The sequence below is a fragment of the Phacochoerus africanus genome, chromosome 8 (genome assembly GCF_016906955.1).
Source record: "Phacochoerus africanus isolate WHEZ1 chromosome 8, ROS_Pafr_v1, whole genome shotgun sequence".
Classification (NCBI taxonomy): domain Eukaryota; kingdom Metazoa; phylum Chordata; class Mammalia; order Artiodactyla; family Suidae; genus Phacochoerus; species Phacochoerus africanus.
Window position 1 is genome coordinate 18005494 of NC_062551.1, and position 15170 is coordinate 18020663.

The 15170-nt window shown below is 50.1% G+C and overlaps 1 protein-coding gene across 1 annotated transcript in view; it reads right to left on the reverse strand.

Moving 5' to 3' along the window:
- The window catches only part of CDH1 (cadherin 1), an 81796-nt gene extending 75216 nt beyond the window's left edge, over positions 1–6580 (reverse strand). The window contains exons 1-2 of the mRNA XM_047790554.1: positions 6415–6580; positions 5416–5530 (exon numbers count right to left, since the gene is read on the reverse strand). Coding sequence (XP_047646510.1) covers positions 5416–5530; positions 6415–6462 — 163 coding nt within the window. The 5' untranslated portion in view covers positions 6463–6580. The remainder of the gene's footprint in view (positions 1–5415; positions 5531–6414) is intronic.
- Between the last annotated feature and the right edge of the window lie 8590 nt (positions 6581–15170).

Genomic DNA, 15170 nt, shown 5'->3' on the forward strand with positions numbered 1-15170 from the left:
CCACTACGCCCATTTTACAGAAGGGGGAACTAAGGCTTAGAAAGCCCTTGACCAATGTCCCTCAGCTGGCAAGGGGCATTACCCGGGTTTCCATTGAGGCAGTCTGATTCAAGAACCTTCTAATGTTGGGAGGTGCTACCAGAGCCTTGCAGGGAAGGGGAGGGTTAGGGGTAGATACCAGGAAGGAGGGCAGAGGCAAAGTGCCGAAAGATAGGGGTCTCCACCACTCCCAACAGCTACACGCAAAAGCCCAAGCACAGACCAGAGAAACTTGAGGGCCCTTGTGCGCAGTGGGTTAAGGACTCAGCCCTGGCACGGCAGCAGCTTCGGTCACTGCTATGGTGTGGGTTCGAGCCCTGACCCAGGAACATTCACAGGCCGTGGGTGTGGCCAAAGAAAAAACAAATTAGTGAGAGAAAAAAAGAGAGGGGGCAGGGGGAGACACCACCACAAATTTCTTTCCAGTTGACCAAAGACAAGAAACACTTAAAGAATGCCTAACTGCCCTTCTGTTTCCAGAATCAGGTTTGACATCTCCCCTCGCTGCTCTCCGTGGCTTTCAGAGGGAAGCACTCAGTACACTGCAGCCCCGGATGCACCTATCACTACAGCCAGGCTTTAAGAGCCACTGACTGGGCATGCAGCCCTCACAGACACCTTAGAAAGTTCTAACAGACCCAAATCTCCCTGCCAACTACCATCAACATGGAAGGCTGGCCTGAGGAGGAAAAAATATTTTGTGGGGGGTGAGCCAAACCATGAAGGGTAGTAAATATTCATTCATTCATTCACCCAAAATAATCTGAGTGTCTACTCTGCCCCAAGCAACATAAGCAACCATTTGACGACTCTCTCCTGTTTCCTTGCATCCTTCTCCCTTGCTTTATGTTCAGCCCACATTGTCTCTATTCACCCCTGAAATCCCAGGGTCCAGCCCAGTGCAGACACTCAATAGGCACTCATTTGTTGACCAAAGAATCCAAATGAAGAAACAAATATGCATACTTAATCCTCATGATAAACTTCTAGGTATTACCCCCCCCCCATTTTACAGATGGGGAAACCGAGGCTCACAGAGTAACGTGGTTTACCCGAAGTCACATAGCTAGTAACAGAAATTCAAACCTGGATCTTTCTTTTTTATTTTATTTATTTTTGTTTTTAGGGCCACACCTGAGGCATATGGAGGTTCCCAGGCTAGGAGTCAAATCGGAGCTGTAGCTGCTGGCTTACGCCATAGCCACAGCAACTCAGGATCTGCGCCTGTCTTCCACCTACACTATAGCTCATGGAAACACTGGATCCTTAACCTACTGAGCGAGGCCAGGGATTGAACCTGTGTCCTCATGGATGCTAGTCAGATTCACTTCCGCTGGGCCATGGCAGGAACTCCCAAACCTGGATTTTTCAGGTCCTCTCGGAATTATCCCAACAAGCCCTACTGATTTCATTCCCCTCCTTGAAAGCCCAAAGCCCTGAAAGGAAATGGGGGTTGAGTCAGAAAGGAAACCCAGAAAGCCTGGATTGTAACGGGTGCCTCTTGGGGATTTTCAGGTTTTGGCAGCTTCTGGGAGATGTGAGAGCTGATAGCTTCAGCGCCTACCTTATCTGCAGCTACGCTTGGAAGGGAATGTGTAACAGACACCAAGATGAGCATTTGGAAACAAAGTCTCACCCAATAAAAAGCCCCGGAGAGCAAACAGGGATTTCCACAGCCACCTGGCAGAGGGGAGGGGCAGGTCCAGAGGCCCCACAGAGAAGCAGCGGAGGCCAGCCTTCCTTAGCCAGAGATGGCCTTGAAGGGCTCAGGACTTTACCACCTCTCCCGGTGACACACAAAGCCAGGGCCAGGAGGAGGACCCATTCGTCACCTCCCCAAGAGAGCTGCCCTGCAGCAACCTTTGTCACAGACGTGAGTATCAGGAAAGTGACATTTAGGAGTTCGAGGGGCGGAGGAGTGGGGATCCAAGGATGTAAAGTGACCCCAAAGTCGGCTTCCACAGTTGGCTTTTTAAAAGCCACGTTTAATTAGGGGGCCTGCATACTGTCTTCATCACCTTTCAGCACATCTTTTAGAAGGAGGGAGCTCCCTGTGCTCCCTCCACCAAGCAACCAGAGCTCAAACCAAAACATAAGCCCTGTTTGCCCAAGGCCAGGTGGTGGAGGAAGCAAAGCAAAGACACCATTGGTTTTGAAAGCCTGCCTGCTTTTTTTTCCCCAGCCCTCAATCAACTTAAAGCTGAGTACCCTCGGATCTAGGGTAACACTCCTGAGATCCGAAACTGACTAACAGCCTGTGTTTCTCACACCAGTTTGTGCTAAGAAAAAGGAAAATCATCAGAAATGCCAAAGAGAAGTTCTGTCGTGGCTCAGCAGTAATGAACATGACTAGTATCAATGAGGATGGGGATTGGATCCCTGGCCTCGCTCAGTGGGTTAAGGATCTGGCATTGCTGTGGCTATGGGGTAGGCCAGCAGCTACAGCCCCAATTTAACCCCTAACCTGGGAACTTCCATATGCTGCGGGAGAGGCCCTAAAAAAAAAAAAAAAAAAAAGAAAAAGAAAAGCCAAAGAACCAGTTTACAGTTGTGGTTTCCATGTTTTGTTGGTTTGTTTTAACATTCTCCATTCTAAAACCTGGAAAGAAACCAGTGGAGTAAAAATAAAAGGCTGAATGAGATTGTGGGGCCAACCATCTCACAGGGCACAGGAATGACCCCAGAAAACCACCCTCAGATTTCCTGAGTTTCATCAAAACCCTACTTGTAACACTCTTCAGCCACCTGTGGACCTAAAGGAACAGGCTCCTTGTCCTCAGACTCCCCTACAGGGCTAATACTTCAACCTGGCACTACGGCCACATCCCTCCACCTTCCCAGTCTGTCCAGAGAGAATGAGGCCGCCTTCCTAAATCCTGGCTGCCTTTTTATTTTTTAATTTTATTTATTTTTAAATTTCATTATTTATGCTATGCCCTTGGCATATGCAAGTTTCCAGGCCAGGGATAGAACCCTCATAACAGCAGTGACCTGAACCACACAGTGATGACACTGGATCCTTAACCTAACCCCTAGGCCACCAGGGAACTTCCTAGCTGCCTTTTTAAATCACAGAGCAGACCCCTGAGGTTGCATGTGTGATTTTACCAGAAAGGCACTTTCATTCTGGGGTGATTCCACGTTGGATTGGTTGAAGGTGCCATGGTCCAAAAAGACCAAAAAACCCCTAAATGCCAGGAAATCTGTTGAGTAAGGCTGGGTATAGGACACACAGGGAACGGGAGCCAGCCACACAAGCACTTCCAGAGGCTGCCTCTCCCATCAGCACCACCAGCCACAGGGCCCTTCCACCTGCTGGGTCTGCTCTGCCTCCATCACCCCCAGCTGCAGTCCCCCGGGGAAGGGGGTGGGGGGGGCGCCCTATGGCATGCTCTCCAGGGAATGTAGACAGATGCCTACTTCCTCAAAATTCTTTTTTTTTTTTTTTTTGCTGCACCCTCAGCATATGAAAGTTCCCAGGTCATGAACTGAATACATACCACGGCAGTGACCCAAGCTACAGCAGTGACACCATCAGATCCTTGACTGGCTGAGCCACAAGAAAACTTTTTTTTTTTTATTATTATTGAGAAGAGAAGGACTGAGAACAGGACAAAGACCAGCTGTGGGTCCCTGAGCTGATTACAAAATTGCCTTATGCTTCAGTTTCTTCCTCTTAAAATAGAAATTGCAATGGTGCCCACCGTCCCAAGGTTCTTAGGAAGATTAAATGAGGTAAAGTATGTGACGCGGTTGCCCCAGAGTCTGGTTCAAAAGCAAACAGGTAAATATGCTATTATTAATATGTAATAATATTATTATTGGTCAGATACAAGAGCTTGGGGAAGGAAGATGAGAAAAAAAACTAGACTAAACCACCCGGCGGGGCTACCAAATGTCTTGGTGAAGGAAAACAAAGTGACCAGCACTTGCATGGCAACACCTCACACACAGATGCACACAATGTTTTGAACCCTGTCCCAAATTCCAGGCTGGATCAACTGTGCCTCCTCCCAGAAGCCAGGCTTCACTGCCCACTGATACCCATCAAAACATCCCAGGCCACCCACACTCTGGCACCTAACTGCCCACAATGCCCACTTAGAGGGCATTGAGAGGGTCCTGGGACATTTATCAGCAATCTGCTGGAACATGGAATACCGGGGATAGGGGGTGGAGTATCCCCCCAGCTCCTCAATCACTCCCGGGGGACCCAGGACCAGGTCGGGTAGGACATCCGAGACCGGCCAAGTAATGGCGGACTCGGCAAAATCGGGCAGAGGACACTCCCTTTCTGACCCCACAGAAAGCTCCACGCAACACAAATGGGCCTCAGAAAAGCAAATATGTTTAATCAACCAAACTGCAGTTTCTGTTTGAAAAAAAAAAAATTATAATAATAATGCTGCCTATTGTTGGAACAACTTCCAAAGTTCAAAAAATAATTTCAGACAACACTGTGATTGCTGCTGATTTTTCACGTGGCCAAGGACTGGAAGAATAAACAGTGAAGTCCCTTTGGGGAATTGTGGGTGATTTCTCTTCTCCAAAAGAGTTTCTTTTATTGTTAGGATACTCACCCAATCAATTAAATCAAGAGGGAGATGGAAGTCACTATAGTAGGAAGTAAGCACCTGGGAATCAGTGAAACCAGAAAAGAAACCAGAAAAGAAACCTTCCCTTGCTCTCACTCCTGAGCAACAGTGAAGTGAACCAAAGCAAACTCTAGAATCCAGATCATCACAGTGATAGTCCCCAGAAGTACACTGTGTCCATTTTTCATTCCCTGAGTCAGAGCTACTAGACTTAAAAAAAAAAAAAAAAAAACCAACATTATTCCTTGGGGAAACAGTACCTGTATCAAAATGTTTTCATCTCTATGAGCAAAAGCCACAACCTGGTAACCAAGAGAGGGCTCCTCAGTCGCCCCAGAGATGGTACAGATAGGACCTGGGAGGCAGATCCTAGTTCAGATTCCTACTCTGCTGACCCTGCGGGCAAGTGGACCCCACCCTCGGAGCCTCCCGCTTGCTCATCTGTAAAACGGGAATCACCCACCCCCCACCCTCTTCCCACACATCAGGTTTTTGCAGCCTGAAATAACCAAACAGTCTCTAAGGGGTCAGGACGATATGAGACCCACTGATGGCCTCCAATAAGTGCCCAGCCCAACTAAGTTAACCGTGCAAGCCTCCTCAACCCCAAGCCCCTATCACGGTCAAAGTTTAGATCTCTGCATCTGCTGAAATTACAATAGAGTGTCCTGTGAGCCAGGGAAGAAAGAAAGGGCTTGCCCAGGGGCGTGGGAGGGCAATTTCTCAGACCCTTCCCTCTCCCATCCCACCCTGATCCGGGACACCCGTAGCGCGCTCTCACCTCGGCCCAGGACTCGGCCTCTCTCCAAGTGCCGCCGGGGCACGGTGAACGTGTAGCTCTTGGCGCCAAAGCCAGGATTGCAGGGCTCCGGCTCTTGGCAGAGCCACGATGAGACCTGGGATGGGGGAAGGAAGGAACCGGGTGACTCGGGGTGGGGGTGGGGGTCCCCTCCTGCCCACACCGAAACCAACAGCGCCTCCCCTCCCTCGCTCCCGGCGCCAGGACTGTGGGAGGGAACCACCCCCCCCACACCCCCGCCCCCGGGGCAGGCAGTCACTCCGAAGTCTTTCATTCGGACACCTGCGGCCGCCAAGCTCCCGGGGATTCGCCGGAGAGGGGGCTGCTGGGTCACCTCCTCCAGACGTAGCACCCCTTTCCCCTGTCCTTCCAGTCTCCTTTTTAATTTCCCGGGAGGCGTCTTTATTCTTCCCAATTCTACCTTCCTTGTACCGAGACCTCTTCCACTCCTAAGTCCAGTTCCTCAGACGGAGGGGCGTTCCAACCCCTTTGGACCCCACTTTCCTGTCCCAGGGGGCGCCCCCGTACCTACTCACTACCCTTCCTTTACAGGGCAGGTGCCTTTATTTCCACTGGTTCCCCTTTCTTTACCTCAGGGGTCGTTCCCAGGCCGCTTCACCTGGGCTCCTCTATCCCATACCCCAACCCCCACCCCACTCCGGGCCTTCCCCTTCCCCACGGAGTCCCCAGTAGCTGCAGCGGGGCGTGCCCCCCCCTCCACCTCGGGTATTTGCCGGAGGGAGTAAGCAAAGCGGCACTCGCCCTTCACCCGCACCCGCTCCCAGTTCCTTCTCCATGGAGTCCACCACGGCGCAGTTTCCAGGCGGTTCAGGCCCTTTGAACCCAAACTTTTTTGGAAGAAGAGGGAGCGGGGACGACTGGAGCGAGGAAGGGACGACGAAAGAGAGGAAGGGGTTAGGGGACCGGGCGCGGATGGTGGTACAGGGAGGCATTCCCTTTAAAGTCGGGGACCCAACGTACCTGCAACAGCAGCAGGAGAGCAGAGAGACTGCGGCACGGAGGGCCCATGGCGGGCCGGGCGGGGACTGGGTAGGGTCCGGCCGGGCTAGGCCAGGCTAGAGTCTGGCAGGACTTCCGCGAACTCACAGGTGCCTTGAGGCTCCGGACGCCACTGAGCTGGGCAGCGCCGCGGGAGCCAGGTGAGCCGCGAAGGTCCCGCCCCCGGCACCACTGATTGGCTGAAGATGCACCTGCCAGCCGCAGCCAATGAGCGGCACGGCGCGACCTCGGCTTCCTCCTCGGGCGTGGGCGCAAGCTCCGCCCCCGATCCCGCCCCCCTGCCTCGCGCCGACCCTGTGACCCTTTACAGTAGACTCAGGGTAGGGGGTAGGAGCGCCACTGATACCTGCTACCACCAGGTTTAAATACCAGCTTCACTAACATCTGGGGCGAGAAAGTATTTTTACCCTTTAACTACTGTCTTTTTAACTGCAGGTCTCCGTCGGTTCGTTGATATGCGAATCAATTCACTGGATAGGATCCCCCTTTCAGAGGCTCAGTTTCTCCACCTTCCAAATGGGAATAGTACTAACCTCTCCCTATGTTGTGATGAAGCTGACATGCAGTTAATAAGACCAATGTTTCCGGAGTTCCCGTCGTGGCGCAGTGGTTAACGAATCCGACTAGGAATCATGAGGTTGCGGGTTCGATCCCTGCCCTTGCTCAGTGGGTTAAGGATCCGACGTTGCCGTGAGCTGTGGTGTAGGCTGCAGACGTGGCTCGGATCCAGCCTTGCTGTGGCTCTGGTGTAGGCCAGCAGCTTCAGCTCCGATTAGACCCCCAGCCTGGGAACTTCCATATGCCGTGGGAGCGGCCCATGAAATGGCAAAAAGACAAAAAAATAATAATAATAAAATAAAATAAAACTAACCATGTTAACATATATATATTAAAAAAAAAAAAAGACCAATGTTTCCTGCACCATAAAAGCTCTATACAGATATGAGGGATAATAATAGGTGACAATAGGTGCTGGGCATTAACAGTTACTGTGCCAGGCTCTGTGCTAAGCATTTCAGTAACCACCTCATTTAGTCTCATCTCAAGACAACACATGAACTGTTATTATTCCCATTTGATAGACAGGCAACTGAGGCCTAAAGAATTTGAAGCCATTAGGGAGGTGGCCACCTCCCTCAGATTATAGTGTGTCCTTTAATGTTGACTGGAAAAAACTCATTAGCAGAGTTCCTGTTGTGGCTCAGCAGTTAACGAAACCGACTAGTATTCATGAGGATGCAGGTTCAATCCCTGGCCTCACTCAGTGAGTTAAGTATCCTTGGTGTTGCTGTGTCCTGTGGTGTAGGTTGAAGATGAGGCTTGGATCCAGCATTGCTATGGCTATGGTGCAGGCCGGCAGCTACAGCTCCGATTTGACCCCTATCTCGGAGCTACAGCTGCCAGCCCACACCACAGCAACGCAGGATCCGAGCCGTGTCTGCGACCTACACCACAGCTCACAGCAATGCTGGATCCTTAACCCTCTGAGCAAGGGATCGAATCAGCAACCTCATGGTTCCTAGTTGAATTCATTTCCACTGCGCCACAACAGGAACTCCTCCCTTCACTCTTGAAGCATATCAACATGTGGAGTCAGCCACTCACCAGCTGTGTGCACTGGGCATGTCAGTGTTTTCATCCGTTATAGATGGGTCCTTAACGGGCTAATACCAGAAAATAACTAAGCACAGTACTTGGCACCTAGTAGCAATGGCTCAGCAAGTGTTTATTGTGGAGATTGTTCCTTGGAAAGAAACCCCTGCTTCCCCCTTGCTCAGGGGGAAGGAAAACCATGCTTAGAATATTCCACCCCCAGAGCTAAAGGTGAATCTGAGCCCACCCAGGCTCCCTCCCCCAGAGGAGAGGCACTGTCTCAAACCAAGACAGGTTAGTCCAGCCCCCGCCCCTGCAAACTGTCCCCTCCATTTTAATGGGTTTCTGAGCACACGCCCAGGCCATTTGGATTTCTGCACCTTGGCTCTCTTTGCCTCTTAACCCACCAGGAGGCTCAGAGGGAAAAGGCTCCAGTATTTCCTTTCCCACTGAGGCTCCTGTAGGACTGTGCATTAAACAAGATAATGGAAATACAGAAAGAGGCGTTTCCCCCATGGGGCGGCTTGTCCGTTTATTTTTTTTCCCTCAGTTATGTAAAAATTCATATTTTATACCATCACTCGGCCCAGGGAGCCGTTAGGGCTTTTCTTTCCTCCTCTCAGCAAGCCCTGGCCTTGCAACTCCACGGCGACGCTCATCGACTCCTCCATTACACTCAGATAATTCAATAAAAAAGATTTTAGAAAACAATTAGGGGCAGTGAGGACAGGTTGGGCCCGAGCTTGCTTCAGACTTCTCGGCAAGGCAAGCTCTTCCCCAAGCTCCAGGGAGCGGGCTGTGAAGTGCTGCCTGCCCTCAGCTGTCCAGGGGAGTCAGGGGGAAGAGGGGACACCCAGGGGCTCCCCGTGGAGACAGGGCGGCCCTCAGGGAATTGCCTCAGTTTCCTCTCCCATCAAAAAAGGATACCTCAATTCGAGGATCAAATGAGCAGGGGAAGGTAAGCCTCTGCTGCTTGATCTCAGGCTGATAGAGGGTTCAAGTTCTTGCTCCGTCACTAGTTGGGTAGCTTGTCCCTTAATCTCTCCAGTCTCAGTTACCTCATCCATAAAATGGGGATGTTGGTAGTACTTAAATCACAAGGTTCTTGGAGTTCCCGTTGTGGTGTAGTGGAAACGTATCCAACTAGTATCCATGAGGACGCCGGTTCGATCCCTGGCCTTGATCAGTGGGCTAAGGATCTGGCGTTGCCATGAGCTGTGCTGTAGGGTGAGCTGTGGTGTAAGTCGCAGACTCGGCTGGGATCTGGCATTGCTGTGGCTGCGGTGCAGGCTGGTGGCTTCAGCTCTGATTCGACCCCTAGCCTGGGAACTTTCATATGCTGTGGGCGCGGCCCTAAAACAAAACAAAACAAGAGGTTCTAGTAAGTACTCTGTAAAGTTAGCTATTAGCACTCTAAGCTCTAAATTCTACACAAAATAAGGGGCCTCCCCACCCCCAGGCTCTCCTTTTCCCAGCCCTGCTCTCTCTGGCCTCTGCTTGTAAAAAACTCTTTCACCGGGGCTGGTTAGCCAGACCTTCCCAGGCTCATTTGCATTTTAAAGAGAGCTCAAGGGTATAATTCCTTCAAAGGGAGGAAAAGTTTGGGACTCTTTTTTTTTTTTTGCCTTTTCTAGGGCCAGACCCGAGGCATATGGAGGTTCCCAGGCTAGGGGTCAAATCGGAGCTATAGCCACCAGCCTATGCCACAGCCACAGCAACATGGGATCCAAGCCGCATCTGCAACCTACATCATAGCTCACGGCAACGCTGGATCCTTAACCCACTGAGTGAGGCCAGGGATGGAACCTGAAACCTCATGGTTCCTAGTCGGATTCGTTAACCACTGGGCCACGACGGGAACTCCCCACCTAGGATTCTTAAGCTGGTGTCTGTTATATGGGCTTCTTGGGGGTAAGTGGTCATGAAAGCCGTGGGGTTGTTATCAAACCCGTTGGTGCAGGTGGTAAGGGCCATTATTTTCATTAGCTTCTCAACTCGAAGAAAAATCAAAAGCTTGGAGGTGAGGTCTCTTTGAGGGTCTCTCTGACGTTAATAGTAGAATTTCAGACATCAACAGGGAAGAGAAATGCTGACAGGAGGCCTGCAGGCACCGCTGCAGGTGCACGACAGATCCTGCTACTGCTGATCCCAACCATTTCCAATTCAATGAATGTTGGTCATTCATTGTTGGAATGACCAACACCAGACTTCCTTATTGCCCGCAGGGTGTGTCTCCTGCAACTTTCATTTCCTGGGTGTCCTGGCAACTGGTCAGCCTGGAGGCTAAAGTTTAAATCCCAGGCGCTCCTGCCCCTTTCATCTCCAGGCCAAGGGTTGGTAATGATGGCACTCAGACTGGGAGGGGCATCTCTTCCCCTCTCACCCTGCCTCGCCAAGAGGAGCCCAACCCCTCAATGGCTGGGGAGAAATTCCAGGGAAAGTGGAATTGCTGGGGACTGCAGCCAGATCAGGCTCCCCATTGTGTGGGGAGAGGAGGCTCCAGACTACCTACTTGGGGGGCTCCTGACACCTCTGCTGGGCTGGGCTGCTTGCCAGCACCCGGCTGGTGCCGGGTGGGGGGCAGGGAGTACTGGGTATCCCACTGCAGCCTCTTGTTAAAATCTAAAATGTGGTAACTGATAGGGGTGCCGCCCTTTGCAGCCCAACCACTCTGGTCTGCAAAAATAATTTTTATTTCCAACACAAGGAAAATGGTCTAATGCACAGCTTGTAAAGTATAATGAAACACCACGTATCTCTCATCTAGCTCCAACAATTATTTTTTGCAATTTTTATAATTTTGTGATGTGTGAACATTGTACCAAGTCTCATTTCATATTTTAACCACTGTGGTTTTTTTTTTTTAATTAAGACTTTTAGGATCACAGCAAATTTGCGTAGAAGGTATGACCATGTCCCAAATATCCCCCCATACATAGCCTGCCCATCAACATCCCTCACTAGAGCAATACATTTGTTATAACTGATAAACCGACACTGACACATCACAGCCACGCAAAGTCCATAGTTTACGTTACTGCTCACTCTTGGTATCGCATGTTTTATGAATTTGGGACAAATGCATAATGACATGTATCCACCCTTGCAGTCTCATAGAGAATCATTTCACTGCCCTAAAAATCCACTGCACCCTGCCTGCCCGCCTGTTCATCCCTCCTTCCCTCCCCGCAACTCCCGTCAACCCCTGATCTCTTTACTGTCTCCACAGTTTTGCTTTTTTTTTTTTTTTTTTTTTGCCTTTTTGCCATTTCTAGGCCACTCCCAAGGCATATGGAGGTTCCCAGGCTAGGGGTCGAATCGGAGCTGTAGCCGCCAGCTTACACCACAGTCACAGCAACTCAAGATCCGAGCCACGTCTGCGAACCAGACCACAGCTCACGGCAACACCGGATCCTTAACCCACTGAGCAAGGGCAGGGATCGAACCCGCAACCTCATGGGTCCTAGTCGGATTTGTTAACCACTGCGCCACCAAGGGAACTCCTTGTCTCCACAGTTTTGCCTTTACCAGAATGAGATGTAGGTGGAATCACAAGGTATGTAGACTTTCAGATTGGCTTCTTTTACTTAGTAACATGCATGCATATCCATGTCTTTTCATGGCTAGATAGCTCTTTTTTTTTTAGTGCTGAAGATATTCCATCGTCACGATGGACCATAATTTATTTATCCATTCACCTACTGAAGGACATCTTGGTTGCTTCCAAGTTCTGACAATTATGAGTAAAGTTACTGTAAACATCCATGTGCCTTTTTTGGGGTTGTGCCCAAGGTATGCAAGTCCTGTTCCCCGGCTGGGGATTGAACCCGTGCCACAGCAGGAACCTGAGTCACAGCAGTGACAACGCTGGATCTTTAATTCACTGCATCACCAGGAAACTCCTGAGTTTGCTTCTTTTTTTTTCAGTCTTTTTTAGGGCCACCCCAACAGTATGTGGAGGTTCCCAGGTAGGGATCAAATTGATCCCTACCCCACAGCCACAGCAACACCAGATCTGAGCTGCGTCTGCAACCTACACCACAGCTCATGGCAACGCTGGATCCTTAAGCCACTGAGCCAGGCCAGGGATCGAAACTGCATCCTCACGGTTGCTAGTCAGATTCATTAACCCACTGAGCCACGACAGGAACTCCAGAGTTTGCTTCTTTTTAAGTGGCATGTCTTTTTTAAGGAATCAGGTCATTTGTCTTACGATGTCTTGCATTTTGCATTTGGTCGAATGTATCCTCATGGTGTCACTTAACATGTCCCTCTAGTCCATATGTCATGTAAACTATATGATCTAGAGGTATGATCTGATTTGATTCAGACTCAATTTTTTAGCAAAAGCGTTTTCCAAGTGGTACTGAGTATTTCCTATAGGTACCAGGCATTGTCCTAAATGCCAATAATTATAATATCGTGATAAAAAGTGAGAGCTACCATTTATTGGAGCTCATTGCACTCTAATCACTCTCTCATTAGTCTTCATACAGCACTTTGGGTGCTATCACTACATCCATCTGACAGATTTGAAAGCAGGGACTCGAGAGATAGAGATTTGCCCAAGGTGACACAGTAAGTGACAGAGCGCAAAGCCTCTTCATCTCCAGGCTATACTGCTAAGGTCAGGATAGGCATTTCCAGGTGCCACTTGAATTGAGAAGCAAACCTTGCTTAATTTAGCAGGAAATGGTCTGTTGAGTTGACCTAAAAGTCCAGACCCCAGGGCAGTCAAGAGAAGGTGGCAAGAGCAGAGTCTGAGCTACTGGTTTTTCAGCCAGCCTGGAGCTTCTAGTACACCGAGGAGGGCGTTGGGGGTAACGATGAGAGCTGGAACCAGAGGGCTGGCTCCTGGGTCAGACCATGTGGTCCTCTAACTTGCCTACACAGCAACAAGTATTCTCCCCATTTTGTTTTGTTTTGTCTTTTTGCCATTTCTTGGGCCGCTCCTGGGGCATATGGAGGTTCACAGGGCAGGGGTCGAATCGGAGCTGTAGCTGCCAGCCTACACCAGAGCCACAGCAACGCCGGATCCTTAACCCACTGAGCAAGGCCAGGGATCGAACCACCTCATGGTTCCTAGTCGGATTTGTTAACTGATGAGTCACGATGGGATCTCCCCTATTTTCCTTCTTTTTCTCTCCTTCTTCCCTCCCTCCCTTCCATTTTTTTTTGCCACTCTGCAACATACAGAGTTCCCAGGCCAGGGATCAAATTCAGGCTGGAGTTGCGACCTTCGCCACAGCTGCAGTAACAGCAGATTCTTAACCCACAGCACTTGGCCGGGGATGGAACCCGAGTCCCTGCCGCTGCAGAGACACCACCTGTCAATCCCCTTGTACCATGGTGGGAAATCTCCCCATTTCCTAGAGGAGGCTACTGAGGCCCACAGAGATGAGGTCATGGCGGAGGCTGGCTGGAGGCCGGTGCTCTGACTCCCAGGCCTGTACCACAAAACGGTTCCCAGCACAGAGGGTAGCGCCTCCCTGCCTGGGTCTGAGTCTTGCTCGTTCACCTGCTAGTTCCAAGTGTTGGAGTCACTTAAACCATCTCTGGACCTTAATTTCCTCATCTGCAGAGGTGGAGATGATAATAGCACCTACCTTGTTAGGTGGTTGCGGGAAGTAGATGAAATAACCTCAGTAAACGTGGCAGACAGGAAGTTCTAAATAAACATTAACTATTATCTTGGATGAATTTATTTTTAGCTGCACCCGGGGCCTGTGAAAGTTCCCCGGCCAGGGCTCGAACCCAATCCCCGGCAGGGACCTGAGCCACAGCAGTGCCAATGCCATATCCTTAACCTACTGCACCACAAAGGAACTCTAACATTAACCATCATTATTCCCACATTCCACGATGCTCAGGGGCCAGAGTCTTCCCCGAGTGGATCTCTGAGTCCTTGAGTTCATGGGCAACAGCATCCCTCCAACCTAACTCTCGCTCTTCCCTAGGCCCGCTGGAAGAGGGGGAGCCTGCTGCCATGGGGCTTCTCAGCTGGCTGGGTGCCCTCTCTTGGCACAGATACCTATGTACTTGGTGTCTCAAGATAAGGTGCTACAGAATGGCTACAGAATAGAGAACCTCAAGATAAGGTTCCACAGGCCTGAGCTTCCTGCCTCCCACCTTGGAGCAGAGAAGGTCCTGTCCCTCCTCTCAGGGCCAAGGACCTGCCCATAGGGTGCGATGGGGAGATAAAGCTGTAGTCTGGCCTCCAGGTTGGATAAGGCCAACCCTCTGCAGGGTCAGCAGCCACTGAAATCATTCTGTGCCAAATTCAGCCTGGCCCCGAGTCAAGGAAATTTGGTGACAAACAACTTTAACTTTTGGTAATTAAAATATTATTTTTATCTTCTTACTTTAGGTCCTTGAATCATTCATGTGAAGCCCTCAGAGTTTAATTTCCTATAAAGTAGGAACTTGGTGGCTAACGCCGTTGATTCATTTAACAAATTCCGAGAGGCAGCTAGAACACCGCGTGGGGGAGTGACTTGTGTTTCGAAGCAACATCTCTTTCCTTCCCCAAGCCTCAGTCTCCTGTCTGTCTAATGATTCAGTTGACCTGGAAGGATCCTTTAGGTTTCTTTTGCCTCTAAAAACTATGACTTTGAGCTTCATGAAGTTGGAAATTGTGTCGCTGGTCAGTGATTGTGTCACTGGCCAGGTTCACATTTCCTTCTCTTGGGGGCCAGCAGTTCTCAAGGCAGTGCTATTTATGGAGTCATGATGCTGCTTATTTCTTTTCAAATTTTTTTTAGGGCCGCACCCACAGCATATGGGGGTTCAGCTGTCGGCCTATGTCAGAGCCAGAGCAATGCAGGATCCCAGCCATGTCTGCAACCTACACGACAGCTCACCGCAACACCGGATCCGTAACCCACCGAGCGAGGCCAGGGATCAGACTCGCAGCCTCGTGGTTCCTAGTCGGATGTGTTTCCACTGCGCCACGACAGGAACTCCTCGTTTCAATTTTTAGACTCAATCTCTAGACAAAGCACAGAAGACTTAGAGAACAAGATGTATATCTCATGAATAATATATAACTATTAAAATTTGGCAATTGCTTGAGAGGAAAGATGGGAAGCTTGAAAAGGATACTTAATCCTCATCTTCCCAATTTT